This window comes from Zonotrichia albicollis, chromosome 5 (assembly GCF_047830755.1).
Source record: "Zonotrichia albicollis isolate bZonAlb1 chromosome 5, bZonAlb1.hap1, whole genome shotgun sequence".
Lineage (NCBI taxonomy): Eukaryota > Metazoa > Chordata > Aves > Passeriformes > Passerellidae > Zonotrichia > Zonotrichia albicollis.
This window is the reverse complement of record NC_133823.1, coordinates 23,102,446-23,123,192: the sequence shown is the minus strand read 5'-3', so window position 1 is coordinate 23,123,192 and position 20,747 is coordinate 23,102,446. Positions and strand designations below refer to the sequence as shown.

Below are 20,747 nucleotides of genomic sequence, written 5' to 3'. Positions count from 1 at the left end.
GATGAAAATGAGTAAATATTTCTAACAGTTACCCAAAGTATCCAAGTAAGGTGCCTCTGGCTACTGACGTAACTGTGAAGGAGTTACTCTGAAAAACAATATATTGCTGGTGCATCCTGAGACCTAAACCCACTGCAGATGGATTTGCTGTGGAAATTGATCTGCACCAAAGATCTGTTTCAGTGCAGATTTAAAGATGGACAAACCATAGCTGTCTGCACCTTCTCAGGGACAGGCAGCTGCTTGGCATTTGCTCTGGAAGGGGACTGGACTTGCCTGCGAGTTCGTGCAGTGACCGGTCCAGCAGGGCCCCCAGTCAGTTCAGCACAGGGTGTGTTGGCAACACTTGTTTTTATCAGCTTCATCTCAACCAGAATCAATTACCTCACAATGATTTCAATATACCAAATAGAAGAGAGATCCTAAAAGCTGGCAAAAAGTTACCAGATACTTGTTAGCTCCAGGAGGGAGCAGCCAAAGGTGATGTCAGAAACACCTCGTGACAGCTCCACTTAGGTGTGGGCACTTTGGAAACTCAGTCAAGCTGTAACCTGCACGTAAAATAACAATCAGGGTATTTATTAGCTATTGAACATTCTGTCTTGGTGTAAGGACATGAAATAAACCGCTGCATCCTGGTTATGTGACAGGAGCATGTCCACAAACTAATTCAGCTTGAGTAAAAACTATACTAGCTGACAGAGATCTCTCTGAAGAGGTTTGTGTAGAGTATTTTCTGAACTCTACTGGTCATATACATATATATTTATATACACTCATATTTATATGTTCAAGTAGACACCTGAAGACATTAATAGATAGACAGATAGATAGATAGACAGATGTACACAAATATATAGATATGTATATATGCAGCAAACCAATGTATTTTTTTTACTACATCTAGGAGATGGGAAAGTAGAATGCCCTCCAGCTGGAATTTTCCATAAGCCAATGGAAGAGAAGACAAATCAGTAACCCTGGGAAGACAGAACCCTGCAACAACATGACATGTTTTGGCATTCCCTTGTTTTCTTTTATTTGGGTGCAGTTGTTACTACTCGCTGGAACATGAAATGCTTTGTCAGCTCCTTAGTTTGTTTTGGGTTTTTTTTTTTTGTTTGCTTTTTTAACCTTTATGTGTTATTATAATGGAACCATAAGGTGAAGCTGTGTGAGAAGAGGACATAAAAAGCCATTTCTGTTGCCTTATTTTTTATTTGGGTAGGAATTAGCAGGTTTAGTAGGTCCACAAGGCAGTTACATAATAGCCTATAAGTATTTAATTAAAAAAAAGAGGCAGAACTGGCAGGCATTTCACATGCAGTCCTGCATGTGCTCTGGCACATCACACAATTATGCAGGAGGCATGTGAATGGGGGGCAGTGCCAGAGGGAAAGTCATGTCCCACGGCTGCAGGAGGATGGGAAGGCTGTAGGGTATTGGTTACCTGAGGTTTGGCCCTGAAGCACCTAAAGGGAGCACAGAAGTGAAAAATAACATGGAAGCTATCAAAGCACGGAATGGGAAACCCACGGGTGTTGGCTCTGGCAGCAGCTCAGAACACACGTTTGTGCTTTGGCAGGACATCTAGAGCTGCATTTCTCTATGGAAGCAGAAGAAAAACAAAAGCAAGAGAAGGGCAGGAGTGGCCCAGCTGAAGCAAGGACATCACCTGGGCCAGGCTGCCCAGCTGGGGTGGCAGCGGCACTTGGAGCCCTCGGGGCCACGCGCTCAGCCTGGCAGGGCACAGCACGTTGAGCTGAAGCACCCGGGAAAGGGAGCGAAGATATTTTTAGTCCTTCCAAGAGTCTACAACAGAGCTAGCCAGGATTAATGGACATTTATGGGGGTTAGCAAGAGTTAATAGGAGAGGCCAAACCTCTCCACCTACAATTCCCTCCATCTGTACTTACTGCATCTTTGAGGTGATGGAAGGGGAAACAATATGGAGTGTTCTGTTTGAAATATTTTGGGATTTAGAAAATCCAAACATTTAAATAATGTGTTCAAGAAATTACAGCTGCTCCTCAGTGTTTTTTTTGCCTTTAAAATATTTTGTTCAGGGAGACTCCTGCAAATGTATGTCTTCTTAAACCAGGGTGTTTAGAAATATACCATTTTGTAATAATTATTATTAATATAATAATTATTACAAAACAAACTGTATCTAAGGAAAAGAGACCCTCACATTTTCTAGCTTGCACTGTTACTTGTGACACTGCCTGCACATATCTTTTATTTCTCAGCAGTTCAGGTTTATTTTTCACCTTCAGAACTACAGAAAAGGGAGACTGGAGATTTTCAGCTTTATTTCTTTAGATCCCAGGGGGCCTCTGAACTTGCCTAAGCAATAGTTTCAACTTCTGGCAAATACACAGATCCTTGCAACTTCCCCAGAGTGAGGAAGGGCTCCAAGCTCTGCAGTAAAGCTTCTTCCTTAGATAATTTGAGGCTGCCAACAGCCTGTGCTGCTGTTTAGAACAGATAATGAAGAGACACTGTTTTGAAGGGGAAAGACATATTAAGAACACGAAGAGGAAGGTGAGTTTTCCTACTGCACACGTGGCAGAGGCCCTGATTTTTGTGTGAATGTCTGACACAACTTGGTCTAGACTTCAAACTTCAGGTTGGCACAAAGCAGCACACACATTTTCCAATCCAGACAGACTAGAACAGTTTTTTGCATCAACATTAAGAACTTTATAGCTATTCAAAATCAGCACCAATGCTTGGATTAATATTTTAATAATTACACACTTTTTACATTATGAAAATAAATCATAAATAGTGTAAAAATAATTCTGAAGATCAACTTCTCACAAGCAAGAAACAAAATCTGAAGTACAAAACTGAAAGAAAACAAAACAATATTCAACTGAAAAACAAGGAGAAATTTTAATAATAAAAACAAAAGCATGCTGTTTGATCGGGTTCAATTAAGTCCAGACCAGTGGCCACAAGAAAGTGGTAAATAATAACAAATTAAAATGGGTGATTAAAACCTTGCAATTCTTTACACTACTCATCAAAAGAGGTCTTGTGACATATTTACAGTGCTAAGACACACAAAATATTTCTAGTATTGATAATATGATGCTGACCCATGTATTTTCCCCCCCAAACACTGAAATCCTTGCCAAATTACTTTTCTTTGTATTTTTATCTCTTCTACTTCATTTATGAGACCATTTGCAATACAAAAATAACGGCACATATAGATGAACTTAAAAAAGTAAAAAATACAAATAAAAATATATAATATTTTCCAAAGGAAAAAGTCAGATACATACATCTTAGCAACATTTTTAAAGTTGTGTGATATTTTTCCAAACATGTACAATAATATAAGAATATCCACATATATGTTAACAATATGTAAAACATTCTTCCACCAACCCAACTCTCCATAATACTTCAGGGAAGTGTGCAAGTACCAATGGGATCTGGGAGATTAATACAATTTCTTTTTAAAATAGAAACAAGTAAAACACTAAAACACGGTCCCAGGTTAAGTTAAGGCCCCCTGCTTTCAAAGAAAATTCAATTTCCAAGCAGCATTGATAATTGGATGCATTTAAAAACAAAATGAAACAAAAACAACACTCCAAATCCCTTTTAAAATACAAACTCCACTTGTTCTGTAGAGTATCCTTTTCAGAAATGATGGTGGCAGGCACTTGTTTCTAACTGCATTTAATGAATCCAACCACCAAGTAATTCACTTTAATAACAGAGGGTGCAAGAAAACCTTCATTTGTACATTACAGCAACATTGACATCCATAAAAAGACATGGCAGAAAAGAAAAAAAAAAAATCAGTGTTAAGTTTTAATTCCAGTCACTGAAACAGAATTTTTACAATGGCTACAAATTAGACTTTCGTTTGACCACTATCTTTGCAGATGTGTTTTGTGTGAGTCTTTAGTGTGAAAATTTAGGAATCTCATTAGGTAAAATACAGAGATTTAAAAATGTAATATAAGATGGTCAAGCAGCAGAGGTCAGGAAATTTGAAGGGAAGGGTCAACCTCTGCATGCCTTGAACCTTTCCATCACTTCCAATAAAATAGGCTGACAATATCTCTGCAGTTCTTACTGAAGTAGCCCTGATTCAGGCAAAACCCCACTGCTGAAGGTGGTAATCTCCCCTCATTACAAAGTGTAACACCTGGGTGCTCCCTCCCGTGTGTCTCAAAGAGCTTTGCAAGGAGAGGGCTCCTCTCTGTCCCCTGCCCTCGCTGGGGCTGGGGAGGCACAGCCAGGGACAAGCCCTGCATGGCTGAGCCGGGATTGCCATCCCAGTTCTGGGGCGGCCAGTGGGACACCTCCCTCCTCACCCCGTGGGATCCAGGATCCCAGCCACGTATCCTGGCACAGCCCCCAGCCCTGCAAGCAGCACCCTCCCACCAGGAGCCAGCTGATCTCACCTGGGGTTGCTCTGTCTCTCTCGTGGGCACACGCACCCTGTCCACGGTGCGATGCTCACTGGGGCCAAAGCTAACTGTCCACACCATACACCAGCCTTAAGAATTACTCCTTTTCCAGCTCCATACTTTACACACGTGCTAATAAATGGATCTGATTATTTTGAAACTCTTTCATAATACTTACACCATAGACTGAAAGAATATACAAACAGCTGGATGAAGAGTATCATTCTGCTTTGCTACACTATCAGAATACCACATCACGACAGCAATAAATAAAAATAGAAATCAAAAATACATTGTATCATTGTTCTGTGACTTAACATCTCATGCTTTACCTCAGGAAAAAGTAAAGTTTTCCAAAGCATCCTGAAAGAAAGCTTTCCCATAGTTAGTCCATGAATATGAAGACAAAGACCATGTATGTCAGACATATTCCATACAGTGCTTGAAAGATTTGCGGCCTCTGTAGCAGGACTTCTGCACAATGTGGCTTTAATGCACTGGAGTAACAGATAATTACAAAACTTCATATGAAACAAATACTGAAAACTCTCAAAGAAACAAGGATTATTCATACCTGAAAAGTCAGGGATATAGAAACTGTGTAGACTAATCCCACTACACATTTCTACAACTGAAAAGAGTGGTAGAGGAACTACTGTTCCTGTCACAAACTAAACAAACCAAATCATATCTTCCTGCAGGAATGCCACTAAAAGATACAACACACTGGCAGTTCAAACTATAGCTTTGCCATCAAAAGGAAAAAGATATACTAGCACCAGAAATAGTTGCTTCTTGAACAAAACAAACACGTTGCAAGTCTTCACAGGGTGCTTTTCTTAATGGAATATTAAACCTAATTTTTTCTTTTTTTCTTGTACTGACCATGCAACTTTTCTAGACATTTTTAAGTTTCATTTCAATTCAATCTGAGATGCAAATATTAATGCCAAATCTATGTATGTAGTTTAACCATTCAAATGAAATTGTTTATCTACTGCTCACTCATGGTTATTTAAAAGGAATGAACATTCCATGATACTGAACAACACAAAGGCTAAAAAAGCCACGTAAGATTATTTGAAAAGTATTCCTACCTGCTGAAAATTCAATAAAGAAATTAATTTACAAGACAGAAAAGAAAGCAAATGAAGGTGCTGAAGTGTTTCTTCAGTAGGGTTTCAGTGTCAAGGGAGTTAAAGGAGACTGAGTTTTGACTAACATTTAACAGTAGCATCTATAATTATTTTCTGAATGACAAAACCACAGGCCAAAGCTCTGCTAGCTTTATTGGTGCATATAGAAATGGATGCTAGGAGGGCACTTAAAAAATGTAAGTATACAAATTAAAAAAAAAAAAAGAGAAAGGAAGTGCTAATTATTTATCAGCATTATTTATCTTGTTGCTGTTTCTTAAATTAGTTGTGTCTGTGGACAGTCTCAATATGGAGTTGCTAAATCATCAAGCCAGATAATAAACATCCTACTTGATTTTGCATGTAAATACTCTGAAGGACCTTTAAAACATATTTCATCTTACTGTATTGATTGCCAGTATTCGATATCTTAACAAACATTCAGCTTCTGGTGTTCACATGTACCATCCATGCAGCCAAGTCAGGACACGGCATGAGCGACACCGCAACAGGTTGATACTTGCATCTCTGAAAATTCAGGGAAAGCAAAACATATTTCCTCATTTCTATGAACACTTGTTTATTTCTTACTATTGGAAAGAAGGGATTGAGCAGTAAAGATACACATGTATTCAGTGTATAGTGTGAGATTTTTGTTTTAATTAGAAAGATAATACTAATTGGAGGCCACTAAATTGACTTTTTGCTTTAAAAATCTGGGTTTTCCTCAATGAAAAGCTGGGTTTGACTCCAATATACCAAAATGACAATAAAGATTAATCAAAGAGAAATATTCAATTATAGTGGCATTTCCATTGATCTGAGATTGTGAAGCAATACAAAAAGTGTGACCCCATCTTCACATGATTTAGAAATGATGGAGCCAGGAAAAATGTGCGTTTCAAAAAGGGCATAAGGTGCCCTCATATGAATGGAGACAAGCTGTCTTCTTCAACTTAGTTTTGGTCTACATATGAAAGACAACTTCTCAAAAAAAATCCTCCTAAAAATGGGATGATTCTGCTATATACATTAGGAACAGAAGTGATATAAAAAGAATTTCCATCTGCCAAATATGGCACCATTTCTCATAAATTATACTCTCAAACTAACTTCAGTGCACCATATGAAGACTCAAAATTGTAAAAAATATCTCGTGGCAAAACTACAAATGCGCACAAATTACATATTTCTAGCGTTAAAAAAAATGGTGGAGAAGGAAATGTTTCTCTAGAAAGCCATCTGAACAGAAAGGGAGAAAAATCAACACATCAACAATCAACAACAGTGGAGCGTGGTGACAAGCGTGCAGTGATGATCACACAGAATTGTTTCTCTCCAATGGTTTTTGAGCAATAATGTCCACTAAAATAACCGTAACAACATAAAAGGAGCAAGATGAATACATCATTCTGTCAAACATAAAAATAAACTCTTTCTTTTCTAGACTTAAAGGCTTCAAAGACTCTGAAATAAAAACTGTTAATACTGAAACAAGACGAATATGTGGCTTGAAAGTATTTTCTTCAATGCCGTCATCACAAATGTTGAATAGATTATTGAAATGCATTCTTTATGGCAACAGAAACAGGAAAAGGAAACAAAACCAAGCATTGCTTCCAAATTCCCGTAGAGAAGTTCAGCTAGTTAGGTGTAATTCAAAGTGAATAACCTGAAAACCACACCATGATACATACATCTCAGGTCAGTTCCACTGTTATCCTCCTCTGGAGGATGATCTGATTCATCCCCACCTCAAGAGTGCTTTCTCCTGCAGCAGTCCCAAAATACAACGTGCAGAGTGCATACACTCTGTTCGTCCTCGAGTGAGGCTGAGAAGCGTCTGGTCTCAGGCGGTGTCTGCCATCAAATGATCCCTGCAGCACCTCTGTAACCTTTTCAAACAACCCACAGAGAAGTCTGGTTTCTTCTTCAATCTTCTGTCCCCCCGATGAAGGACTCGACAGGGCCTATCGTGAATGTCTTCACGGCTGTGAGCAGTGCAAGGCAAACCGATGCTGATCAACAGGCGGGGCGCTCTCTGATCCAAGGGGCCAAGTATCCCGCAAGAATGGAAGCCATCCACCTGCAGCTGGAATGCTACTCCCCAAAATTCAAGGCCTCTCTCTACGCTCCTCTGGTTTATCTCTTTTTAGCAATGAGCCATGGTGTGACTCCCTTGAGATGACAAGAGGAAATGACTGAGAAGCTGGAATCAAAGGCCACCGTCAGCAGCCACTCACGATCACATGGCAGGCAGGTCTGGCACACACACTCATGCTTTTAGTGCACACGGGCAGATGCGGTGTCATGGATCAGTGACGTGCTTAAGATGGACATGGAAGCCAAGTCAGTAAACTCCAACAGCAGCTGGTACAGTACATTTCATAGCATTTTGCTCTTATTTGGTCACAATTTCTTGTAAACTAGTTCATGGCACTCATTGTCCATGCACATCCACAAGCCAAAATATAAGAATTTACAGAAATATTAATTTCTATTACTGATCATTATTTTGAGATCTCTCCCATTAGAGAGACAATTTTTGCAGGTTTATCCTGCAGTTATTGTATCATCTAACTGCAGACGTAGGTGAAAAACAGATGTATGTATGGACTATTGCAAACAAGTAGAAGCAGCTACATGTAAACATATCTCAGACTTGTAAAATCAAATTTTCAGTTCTCAACTATAAATAAAAAAGTGGAGCACTATATACACAACTTCATGCTTGTAAGGTTAGATTCATCACTGCAAAAACAAAAAGAGATACAGATTAATCAAATTAGTAAGATATTTCAGACATCTATTACAAATACATAGATAAGGCAGAGTTGCAAATATGGATAGTTATTTTCTCAGCACCAACTATTCTTCAGAGATAAATGCACCCAGGATTTCACTTATGCTTCATCTTTTCTGATATATTATATGCCAGTATCCCTCCAACTACATTATTCTGAATGCTGTGTTTTTAAATCAAGCACTATCTAGGTTAAATATTTACTAAAATAATGTCACCAGTTAATATTGCCATAAAATACAAAACTCAGGAGGATTTATTGAATAGAGAAGAAAGGCAAAGAAAAGGTCAGGATACACTGTCCTTTTCAGTATCCCAGAAAGCCAATATAATAACAGATCAACAGATATATTTGACAAAAATGCCACATCCATGACCTTTTATACTGAGTAGGAAGCACTGATTATCTGCAGAAACCAAAGGATGTGTGAGCCTTCATGTGAAAAAAGAAAAGTCTTGGACTTTTCATAAAACTAATGCCAACTATTTCTACAGTACTGCCCCAATGAATTGTTCTACACAAATTACAACACATCACATCAACTACTGTCACGGAGAGGTCTGATCTTGCATTGCTGGATATGTCTGTCTAGGAGGCTCTGAAGTATATCTTGATACTATTCAGTATGACTATGACAGGCATATCTGTGTTCTGAGGACATACAGGTCCTGAAAAGAAAAAGCTCTGCCCATCCTACCTTTTGCCAACAGCCAGGCATTGGTAATCCATCAGGACCCTGTTTCAAAGGGAGCAAAAGGATGAAAAAAAAAAAGAGAATCAGTAAGTTTGACAGGATAGATATTTCATCAACATCTGTTAGAACAGCTGAAGCAGCTTTGACTTTCTATCTAAGAAGTAGCTACCAGTTAACTTATTTCCTCTCTTATTCTCAAAGTGAAGGAAAAGCCAAAGGCAGGAAAGTTTACACTTTCTCTGCCATAAAGATTTGCACTTTTCTGCCATAAAGATTTGGGTTTTTTTTCTAGATCATTAGAACTTCTTCATCAGTTTCCTATTGCTACTAGACCACAGGCTACATGTTATTTTAAATATAATCTGTTTTATTCACAATAATCTGTATCTGAATGTACAAGATCAGTGAGAAAAAAAAATACTATCACTTTTATCTGGAGAGTATTATGTTTTATGGGCTCCTTGTTCAAAGGTCACCCTGTGATAAGGACTCAAATGGGAGTAGAATCTTTTAACTTTCAATATCAGTTTTTGAATGAAGCAGCAAAATCCATACCTTGCATGCCACAGTGGAAGAAAACATCAGCAGTGGGAGCAGGACAGCACAGCACCACTGATTATTTCAGTGCTTAGACAACATGGCCATCTAATTTCTTCTCATGTTAGTAAGAATCTCTCCTTCTCATGTATCATTTCTACCTTCATGTATCGCCATGCATCCAGTAAGATCAGGGCCAGCTTCTGACCAGAGTCATACTGGTTTTCATGGATCTAATTCCAATTTACATGGCTGCTCAGGGTTTATTCAGGGAGTTATTTACTCAGAATTAGGAGCACATACAATATAACTAGACTATGCATAAACAGAAGAAAAATCAGGCCTTTAGAGTTCTTAGAGTTTAGAATATCAATACCTAATATTAACCTACATGTAAAGATAATGGTTAATATGGGTTTTTGAATATACTTGCATGTGGTCCAGTGTGAATTACTTGCTACCTAAACAAGAGACAGTGCTGCATGCTAAACAGCTTATTCTAGCAATTATCCACAAACAGAATATTTTTGATCCATCAGCGATTGTTAGTGAATCTTCAGATATAAATGATAATACAGAGACAGAGAAACATTTTTAAATTCCAAAAGCATGCTTGATTATCCCCAACAAAATATGAGATATGGTTACCATTAATTGGAAGCAAACAACATGGACTATGGAATAATCTTAATGGACTATGTATTTACAATTAAAAAGCGAGTGGCTCCAAATAGAAGTGCTATAGTCAAAATAAAACCTACTTAAATTTAACATTCATCTCAGAGAACCGTGCTTAACCACCAAACAATATCAGAACATGCAGATCGAATTTTACTGTGAACAATTAAAAAGAAAATCCTCCTTGTATCTTTAGGAAATGTGTATATCCTATTCATTTGGGGTTTTCTTTCTTAAATGGAAAAGAGCTCCAACTTACTTTACCACTAAATAAAAATCATTGTTGCCAGATTGGTACAAGGGAGAGGGTCAAGAAGAAGCATTTTAGTATAGGTGGGAACTTGAATTCATGCTAGCATAGGGTGGGGAGTGTTGTGTGTATTCCAGGAGGGTAAGTTCCAGGGGTAAGACCATTAAATTGAGGACATTAAATAACAAAGACAATGAGGGTTTGGGCTGCAGACCGTTATATTCTTACAAACATCAGGTAAGCTTTTTATTTCCAGATGTGTTTGAATACTTTGATGAACAGGCCAGACACCACAAACATCACTTGTGGATGGTCTGGAAGCCAAGTTCCAGCTTGGCTTACCGAAAACCTTGATTTTTAGAAACAGTATTTACATTCCTCTGTTTGTGACTCTCATTTTGGCTAAATTGTGAAAACATGCCCCTAAGATGGCAAGGATTTGGGAGGAAGACCAGGGTGCAGAGTAGCTATGGGACAGGCCAGGGTGTGGAACTGAGCCAGTGCAGACAGAAGTCATCAGACTTGATTAGAGGTGAACGTTGTGCTGGATTTCTACAACTTTGGGTTCAGGGTGAGTGAGGCAATGGGTATTGTGCGAGGAAAGTAACAAACCAATGATTCTCAGGGAAAATGTAGGAAGGGCACAAACTTATAAATTACCAGGTGATGTGGGAGCAAATTGCTGAGAGTTAGGCTTAAGGTGTCAACAAAAACGTGTGTTCTCTCACTGCAGTTATGATCACTCGAAGCAGCTGGCTTGTTCATGCACATGCATGTGTTACATGAGAAATGTAACGTCAGCTCAGAAAAACATTGCTTTACATTGAGAATGGCTGACTACAAACAAAGGAACTGCATGCAGGGTTGGTAGGAAAGAGAAATACTGTACCAATTGGCAAGGGGCATCCAGCCCATCCAGGCCAGGCTGGCCTGGCTCCCCTTTTTCCCCCTTAATTCCACGGAATCCCTGTTTGTAAAGATTAACTTGCAATGTTACTGTCAAAGAAATGCCTTCAGTATTGACTTAAATGGAGTGAACAAAAAACAACAGAGAGGCAAGAGGAACAAGCTGACTGCTTATGATTTAAACCTGTGGGGTACTGATTCTGGCACATTCCAAATCTGGTTCCTTTCCAATGTATTTTGCAGAAAAAAATGAAAAAAGAAACCCAAAAAAACTCACTATCAAAACCTCACAAACTCAGACCAAAGTTCTTAAGTCTGGTGCTTTAACCCCTCCCCATTAGGAGGTTTACAAAGTCTGCCCCAGAATTTGCACTTGAGATGAAGCTGTTAACAAAGGGCAACAGGTTAGACAGTAGCTGGTGCTTGTTCCTCTCCCCTCATCTCTTATTCCATCAGTTTACAGCAGGATGACTGATCTTCCAATACACAAGCGAGACGTACCAATGGGCAAGGTGCATCTAATCCAGGAGCACCCTGTTCTCCTTTCTCCCCTTTAGGCCCTTTTTTGCCTTTCTTTCCCTTTTCCCCCTGTGGACACAACGGTTTGGATAAAACAAGTTTCATTCTTTTGAAAAAAGAAAATAAAGAAAGATTGGGTTTAAAGTTTGGGTTTTTCTTTTTAAGCCAATGGAGAGCTGAAAGGACACTTACCACTGTGTTCAGGTTTGGATGGTGCATTATGTGGAAAAATAAATTATATGATCACAAGCAAGAACTGCAATCAGTTTGTATTAGTTTGTGTTGGTATTTCATATCAGTATTATGAATGTTTTGAAACCTAGAACAGGGCTTGAAATAATTGATTTCTTGAGACAGAGGCAAATCTGCAAATCCCCCCAATCTGCAGTCCAAAATAAGAGGTCTCAAATTTTGGCCAGTGATAGCACTGAAGGGTACATGCTCACTAAGCTGAACTTGTCAGCTTCCCAGAGGATTTGCCACTAGTCAGAAGTAACTTTGGGAGAGCAGAATCCATCAGCAGAGTGTTCTGATACAAGACCTGTGGCACAGATGCTTCACAGGGATGACTGACTCAATTCCATCAGCTTCCAGGGTGTCACATCAAGGGTGAACCTGCCCAGGAGCATCCTTTACTAACTGACCCTCTGCACTCTGGTAAGAGTTTGGAACAAATCCTGTTCTCTGTGGTGTCCATAGAAACCCATGGACATCACTGAGGGTGCACTGCTGTCACTCCAAATAAAACACGACCATTTCAAACCCTGTTACAGGAATCAAAACACTCAAACTGCTTGATGGAGAGGTGTTATGACACTTCCAACAATTTCACACTGTCTTGGCATCATAAAGTAACCAGAGTGATAATTAGATTGTTTATTTAAGCATTTCAACATTCAAATATTCTGTATTCTGCAGGCAATGTTTCATCTATTTGTTTTACCAAAATTCAATCCTTTGATTTTACACTGAGCTTTCTTTTTAAATGTAAAAATTCCAGTGCTTTAATTCTCAGGGCAATTAGTTGATTCCCCTCAACAAACCTACCTGTAAAGATGACCTCACCTTCAAGCAGTGTAAGAGGTTTAGAGAGTTCATTTTATAATTGATTTCACACCAGTTGATCACAATGGTAAATGAGTTTCAGGTTGCTCTCAATTTCACAAAAATCAAAAAGGGATCACTTAAAAAAAATAACAAATTGGACTAGGATTGTAAAAAATGGGATAGGAAGGATGAGTAAATCAGGATATCACAAAGAAGTGAGAAAAATAGTCATAGGAAAATTAGTATAACATCGGAGAACCGGCAAGTGAGGTTGTGGCTATTGGGAGGATTTAATTTGTGAGGAAAAGGGTAAAAAAGACAGAGGAATTGTAAGGAATGAGGGTAGAAGGAGAAGGAAGGAATGCCCCTTTGGAAAGACAGACGGATTGTGGTGAAGCAAATTAAATAGACATTTAACTTGTTCCACACCACTACAGAAAGGCTTAATCCATTAACAATAGAGAAACCTAATTTTATATTTAAAAAACTTTATATAAATAATATTTTAAAAAGGAAGGAAAGCACATGCATCATTTCATATAACAGCATACTTGACACATTCAAATAAAACAAAATGTTCCATGAACAAAACATACTGCATCCATGTCACGATGGAAGCAAAGTTACTTGTCTATCTTTTCTGTGTGCCAAAAGGTCACAGGATAATATTTGGAAAAACAGCAACCCAAAATTGCCAGTCCTTACCAAATGCTAATTGTGATCAGGATGATTCCTGACCCTAGGTCAGCTCAGACCAGACCAGGCTCTGCAGTGCTCCTTGGGCAGGGGTCCAGCCCCCTCTCTGGACTCCCTGTCCCAGTGCTGTGCTGTCTTCCTTGTGAACAATTGCTCTGAACCTCTCAGGAGCACCTTGTGGTCCTGTGTTTACTCATTTGCAATTGCCCAGAAGAGTTTTGCTCTATCATTTTTCATCTCCCCTTTTGAGTAGTTTGGCCATCCCATTGTCAGACTAAGCCAGTCCCCCTCCTCCACTCTCTGCCACTGGCTGTGTTCGCCCCAGACCCCTGCCAGCTTGGTAACCTTCTTACTCTGCAATTTTTTCATGAACTGTGAGGCTCAAAAGACCATCTGCAGTATTGATGCAACCTCACTGGAACTCATTAGAGAGGCATAATTATTTATTTTATCTTCTGGACACAACTCTTTGAATGTACCCCAGGGTGAGAACACACTGTTAAGCTCACTCCATTTGGCACCTGCTGTAACTCCCCCTCAGCACAAAGAGCATTTTGACCATCACCTCTCTGAGCTAGCTGTTATCAGTTGCACCTTTAGACTGACAGCTGCTCTCAAGGAGAAAAGCTGTTCACTGGTGGCAGATGGACCTGTACTCGGGCAGCAAGCAAGGGCTTCATTCATTGTGATTACTCTGCCAGGTCAAACACTGCATTTACAACATTCATGGAGCACCTGCTTAAACAACTGTTGTTCTGCAAAATCAGTACCTTACCAGTGATCTCTGAGCTCAAAAGAAAGAGCAATACACCAAGGGACAAAAGGGAAGGATGAATTTCATCATATCCTTTTCAATGCATTCTTGGGAAGTGTTTTGCCTGACCAGATTAAGAAATGGAGATGAACTCTAACACTCATGGTGACTTTTTAGCCTTTCTTCTTTTGTTTAGGATACCATGAGAAGTTAATCCAGCCCAACCCTGCATATGTCAGCTTGACTAGAATATTGGTCTGAGCTAGAAAAATCATCTGCTGCATGTATGGACTTTTACATGAAGTGGCTTGGTGTGAGTTTTAATTCAGCAATTTTAGCAGCTGGGCTTTGTGCTGGATATAAATGAAAGAGATTTGCTCATGAAGTTTCTCTACACTTACATTAAATCCTGCATTGCTTTTTCCTAAACAGATTTCCAAGTCACTTTGTCTGGACACTGAAAATAAAGTCAGCTGTTTCTGTTAACTTCACTGTCTAGTTGATTTACCAGAATGGTAGAATATATGATTCAATTTAAATCCAAAAGTATCACAAAGTCCTTAACTGCAAATAAAACTTTGCCAAAAATAAAAATTTAGACGGTTCTTGTCTTAGACACTCGGTGTGGAACAGGTAGCATGTACAGGCATGTTACACTAGGATCAACCACTAGTGTGCAAATACTGCCAGGAAACAGAGCTGAGCTCTTCAGTATAAAATCACTACCACAACAACTAATGTCTGCTTTAAATATTTCAGGATTTTCAACAAGTTCAGGATGAATTGGAGAAAACAAGCCTAAAAAAAAAAAAAGGGCTGTGCTTTGGGACATTTTGGTATTTTTAGTCCTATACATACTTTTTGTGGTTTTTCATGATTTTGCTCTAGCATGTATCTGTGAGTTGCCTTTTGGCACACAGTAAAAACAAAGGTAAGTTTTAATGGGACAATTTGTAGTGTAAAGACAGCAGAAGTGATTAGCTGAGGAATCAAGCAACAGTTATGAACACTATGGTCACCTTTTCTCCCTTTTCTCCTATATCACCCTTTTCTCCTCGAGGACCAGGGAAACCCTATAAAAACAAAGCGGACAAAGATAGGTTGACTTTTATTAACATGCAGATTAAGTTCTCAAATACTCCTGGAAAACCTAAAAAGATGATTTCACTACATGCTCTGTACATATATTATGCGTGGACACATGCAAAGACAAGTAAGCCACAGAGGCTGGTAAAGACATTTTTGCAGCTACAGAAAGAAATCATACCACTCAAACTATCAATCATCCATGCTACATCCAAACTAGCAATCGTTCATGCTACATAGCTTATGTGCATTCTTAAAAAGACTCCTCCAAGTTAGGGATTTCAGTGTAGGACTACAGAAGAGGACTTTCACTAAGTCTTTTTAGCATGCAAAGGAAAGAGCCTATGTTTTGAAATATATTCCTTACTATGAAATTATTCTCTTTAATTAGAATAAATTTAGTTAACCAAGTGCTAAGTGACCCCTTGTTCTTCTACAAATGAGTCATCTGAATATATTCTTAGCAAGCATTTTTTCAGCCCACTGACATCGAAAGGACCAAGTTCTGGTATTGCTGAGCGCCACTATCTGGGGTGTCTGTCGATAAGGGCTGTATATTGCACAATCTTTGTCCTCTTCAGCACAGAGAAAGAGCAAACACAGCACTCAGCACACCCTCTGCAGGTCCTGCATGCACGTTAAGGGGCAGCAAAGGCCTTATGCCCCACAAGGGATCCTTGGCAGACTCTTACCCACCCCTGAGGGTGCCCTGGTCACACACATTACTTACATCAAGGCCAGGCTCGCCGTCTTTGCCCTGCCAAAGAACCACAGGAACTGCATTAGCTTCCCGCAGACAAGGACCTGCTGCCCATGCTTAGCATTTCCAGGAACTGATAACCTGGCTGCAAAATTTTGCTTGACTTTAAAGTCTGCAGGCAGATTCCAGGAGCAAGCTAAAAATACAAAACCAGCTAAAAACCTATAAAATTTTATTTTTAGTTCGCAGGAATGGGAAACAGAAATAGGATTAAAAAAAAAAATTAACTCACAAAGGTGACCCTCACATAAAAATGTGTGGCAAGCTAATTTAACACTCCATGGAGCCTGAAAACTGTCTCCAGCCATGACTCCTGATCCAATTAAATGGATCCAATTTAACCACAGGTTTGTATTTCAGCTTAAATTAATTAATCAAACGGATTAGACTGGAGAGGGTATGGAAACACTAAAAGTCTCCTGGAAAGGCTGATTGTGCCCGGCCAAGCACTTTTACATGACTTTCCTTGCGTCAAAGTACAGAAGAGACTTGTGTATATGTACACACCTGACCCAGTCATTAGCAGTGTAAACAGGGAAAGTCATCTGATTTTATTGGGGATATCGTTGTCAGGCCAAAGGAAGTTCTCCCTCATATTTTAGAAATGGATAACATAATTAAAGTTATTGATTTAAAACAAATAATTTCACCTATGAGTGAGCAACAATGAAATTGTCACGTAACTTCTGAGTAGATGGCACAGAAATGAAAACAAAACAGGTCTCTGAAGCAACAAACAAAACAAAAACATAATGGCGTAGAAACGCTGCAGAATGGAAATCCAAGCAGCAAACTGACACAAAGAAATTCTCAGCTTTCCACAGTTCCTCCTGAACTCCTGGCACTCTCACATTGTCCCCAGGCAGCTAATGGCCAAAGGCTGCTGAACCAGGAGCATGTGCATTCTGCATCTCCTCTCCCTTGCTGGTTCATGTCAGGTCTGGTTTTTTACGTGCATGGGTAGAAACCCAAGAGTGTGACACAGAACACTGACCTTGCACTGTCAGGGTTTATTATCAATCTCTGCCTTTTCCAGCTAATTCTACTGCTAGGTGAAAATCAGCCATAAAGCACACAAAGTTTAATCAGGGAGGGATGAAAAGTGCAGTGTGTACAAACTCTGTGCAACTTACAGGCAAGCCATATGGTCCTCTGGGTCCAGGGTCACCTACAGTTCCCTTCTCACCCTAAGAAAAGATTACAGAACAAGCAAACAAAAACATTGGCTATCTTAGAAATTATCTCTACCAAGTGCTTTAGGTTAAAGTTTATGCATTCCTAAGTATTTTGAGTGAAAAATATCCAAGCTCATTTATTTTCATTAAATGTTTAAGGGAGAAAGAGAAGGTGTGAATTATCACTCTTTCTAGGAAGAATGACTTTTTGGGCATATGATATCACATTCATTTCTAAATACGTTAGTAGCTGAAAATATGTTTCAACTGAACACACACTAGTGTCAAGTTTAAGCTTCTGACAGCTTAATGTTGCTCTTAGTAAAAATCCAAAGTTGCAATGAAAACTGAAGATATACAGCATCAAGCTGTATATACACACAGCAGCTGAGATGACACATGTGACAGGCAAAAATAATGTGTCAGTCAAAGCTTGATTTAAGTAGGCAATGCTATTAACAGTGACATTGTGAAGATTATCCTGTGCACCGTGCTGTTGCTAAATCCTCTACTGGATTCTAGATACGTGATGTAAATACTCTGGTTTATTAAAATCAAAACAACCGTAATAATACGCAAGACAAACAAGTACAGAGATTTCTCCAGAAGTCTGATCTCATTCTGCACTAAAATCCATGGAAAAATTACCAGTTTCCAGAGGAGTGCTGCCAAAGTCATTTTGCAAGCTTAATACAGGGTAAACTTTTCCAAACGGAATGGAATTTCAAGGCGACGAATTTCAGGCTGACAGTAATAATCACCTTTGCTCTCTAATTTTTCTTTATCAAGATTGATATGAAGTTAAGCTTCCCAAACCAGCCAGGACTAGCCCATATAACTGCAAGCACAGGTCCCTGTGAGCTTGGTAGGGAGTCAGGGCTGGGAAGAAGGTGTGGAAAGCAGTCTTGTTTCAGACTGTTCTTTCCTCTGAATGAAATCCACCAGAAAAGCATTTCTCTTGGAGAGAACTAAACGGCTCGAAATGTTGATGTTGAAATGAAAGAAGAAAATCCTGACCACCTCTAGTTTTCAAAGCTCCTGCTCTGGATTTGTCACGCAGGGTGACCTGGATCCCTTTGTCACCCCCTTTGGTGAGCACACCCTAACACAGGTTGCCTGCAGGGCTCATGGTGTGCACAGGGGCTGTGTTTCATCCTGGCATTTGCTGCACTTATGCTCATGAGAGAATTCACTGTACAGCATCCTCTGGATTATTTACTCCTTACCATTATTTCATTAATGACTCTATCACTAAAAGCACAAGACAGAGATGTAGATGTCTCCACAGTAATCACCACTAATTAATAGTGATTACTGGCATAGCCAAGCACTTGGCACAGCTCTGAAAATGGGCTGCTATGTCTAAATTTCATTGACTGAATTACACAAAAAGGCAGGCACCAACACCAATGGGACCTTAACCTGTGGTTCAATAATCCCAGCAATAAGGAGTTTGTCAGAGTAACTGACATTTGATCTGTTTTAAATACTTTATATTTTTACTTATGTGGGCACTTGCTTTAGTCTAGAGCTAATGAGATGTGCAGTGTCAGGCATTTCTGGATTCTGCTGCTCCCCTGCTAATTTCTGAGCAGCTTTTGGGCTGGATGCCCTGGCAGGACAATAGGAGGTATTGGGAACTAACAGCTGATTTTCAAAACAATAAATGCCTTGCAGCTTTAAAGCTTTCTGCTACGAAGAAACTAATGTGCTGACCTATGTAGGTAAGAGCTACAGAAATCTTTGATCAGGACTTGAAATATGTCAAGACCAGTTAAACTTTTTTTTTTTTTAATCTTCAACAGCAAGATGACTGTACAAAGTCTTCTCAAGATAGGCTTATAACATTGCTAAACATATGGCAGACATAAAAATACTGAATGTATCAGTCTAGGAAATAATCACATCTGTTATGTAAGAATATATTTGAAGAACTGTATCTCAGAATTTTTTGTGACCAATACAAGGCACATGCTGAAACATGTTTGGAATATCAGATGAGGTCCTGAATGTTCATGGATTATATGAGATTAATGGACTGTCATGAGCATACTGCCCTAAACCATCACAATTTCCTTCAGAGTAGCAGATATTAGCAAACTTCAAGATTTTGTTCTAAATTTATTTGTGAGACAATCCATCAGTGTCCAAAGAACAGAAAACATAACGTATGTTTTTGCATCCTATTTCACTTCAGTCTCCTGAATCATGGACAAATATGAGTTACAATTTGAATGAATAAAGCTGAATAATCTGTGTCTCCATTAGGATAGACAGGGAGATTTCATAACATTGTTATGGTGAGAAATATTTTAACCAAATTAAAGAGAATGCACTTTAGCTACTAGTACTAACCATGTGTAATGATGACAGTGCTGCAGAGGCTACACATCTGAAAGCTAAAATCAAGCTCAAAACCAGGCCTTTGTCACCAATGGAAAGAAAAAAAAAAAAGAAAATGTTCATTTCCAGCTCTCAGATTCCTTTAGCTGGTCAAGAAGCTGGATATACATTATGCCTGTCATCACCCTTCAGGCTTACACATCCCCTTTCATCGCTAGAAGCTGAAGATATCTGTTTTCCAGTGTTCTCTACTTTCACTCAAGACACTATGCGAGTAAAAATAACAGGTACACAGTCAGATTCAGAGGCTTATTATGACCCACTCCTCCATTTAAGAAAGATGGTCTCAGTAAAATCTCTCTAAGCACTTGGCAAAATGCAATTCTAATAGCTGAAAATTAGTAAGAATTAATAGACACTGTCTTCATAAATTGTATTAATTCACATTATTAATTACTCTTTCAGTTTCTACTAAAAAACACATAAAATGTGTCATGATTTTCTTATTCTACCTTGTCACTGTCTAAACAGACTTTGTATAAAGATGATCTGACATTTTCTATTTTAATAGTTAATTGAAAATCAGCAACTCGCCCTAATTTGCACAACAGTTTGCTCTACCTCAGAGCAGTAATTGAGCATCTCCTCAAATGCAGCCTGTGCAACAATGAATTCATGATTATTCTGTTAAACAGCCCTAATGCCCTCCTAGATTTATAAGATTTTTCTTATCAATACAGACAAAACAGGGCCCTATCCAGTGACAGTGAACACTGGTCCTATGCACTGTTTTTAATTAAAAAGTAGAATCTGAAATCTGCAGACAAAAATGTTTCCCTCCTGCTTTCACATAAACAAGTTCAACAGTTGCAAATGCAAGTTGTAAAACAGCATTAAAAATACATGATTTGTTATTTAAATAACGA

The 20,747-nt window shown here is 38.9% G+C and overlaps 2 protein-coding genes across 8 annotated transcripts in view; one reads left to right on the top strand and one right to left on the bottom strand.

Moving 5' to 3' along the window:
* LOC113458989 (oligosaccharyltransferase complex subunit OSTC) overlaps positions 1 to 3,877 on the top strand; it is a 56,484-nt gene extending 52,607 nt beyond the window's left edge. For both annotated transcript variants that reach the window (XM_074541062.1, XM_074541061.1), the window contains one exon: positions 908 to 3,877. The gene's annotated coding sequence lies outside the window, so the exon portion shown is untranslated. The remainder of the gene's footprint in view (positions 1 to 907) is intronic.
* Positions 2,874 to 20,747, bottom strand: part of COL25A1 (collagen type XXV alpha 1 chain) — a 295,698-nt gene continuing 277,824 nt past the window's right edge. For all 6 annotated transcript variants that reach the window (XM_074541049.1, XM_074541043.1, XM_074541046.1 and 3 more), the window contains 6 exons: positions 17,437 to 17,490; positions 16,274 to 16,300; positions 15,477 to 15,530; positions 11,425 to 11,502; positions 9,074 to 9,112; positions 2,874 to 8,323 (listed from right to left, as the gene is read on the bottom strand). In XM_074541049.1, coding sequence (XP_074397150.1) covers positions 8,321 to 8,323; positions 9,074 to 9,112; positions 11,425 to 11,502; positions 15,477 to 15,530; positions 16,274 to 16,300; positions 17,437 to 17,490 — 255 coding nt within the window. In that variant the 3' untranslated portion in view covers positions 2,874 to 8,320. The remainder of the gene's footprint in view (positions 8,324 to 9,073; positions 9,113 to 11,424; positions 11,503 to 15,476; positions 15,531 to 16,273; positions 16,301 to 17,436; positions 17,491 to 20,747) is intronic.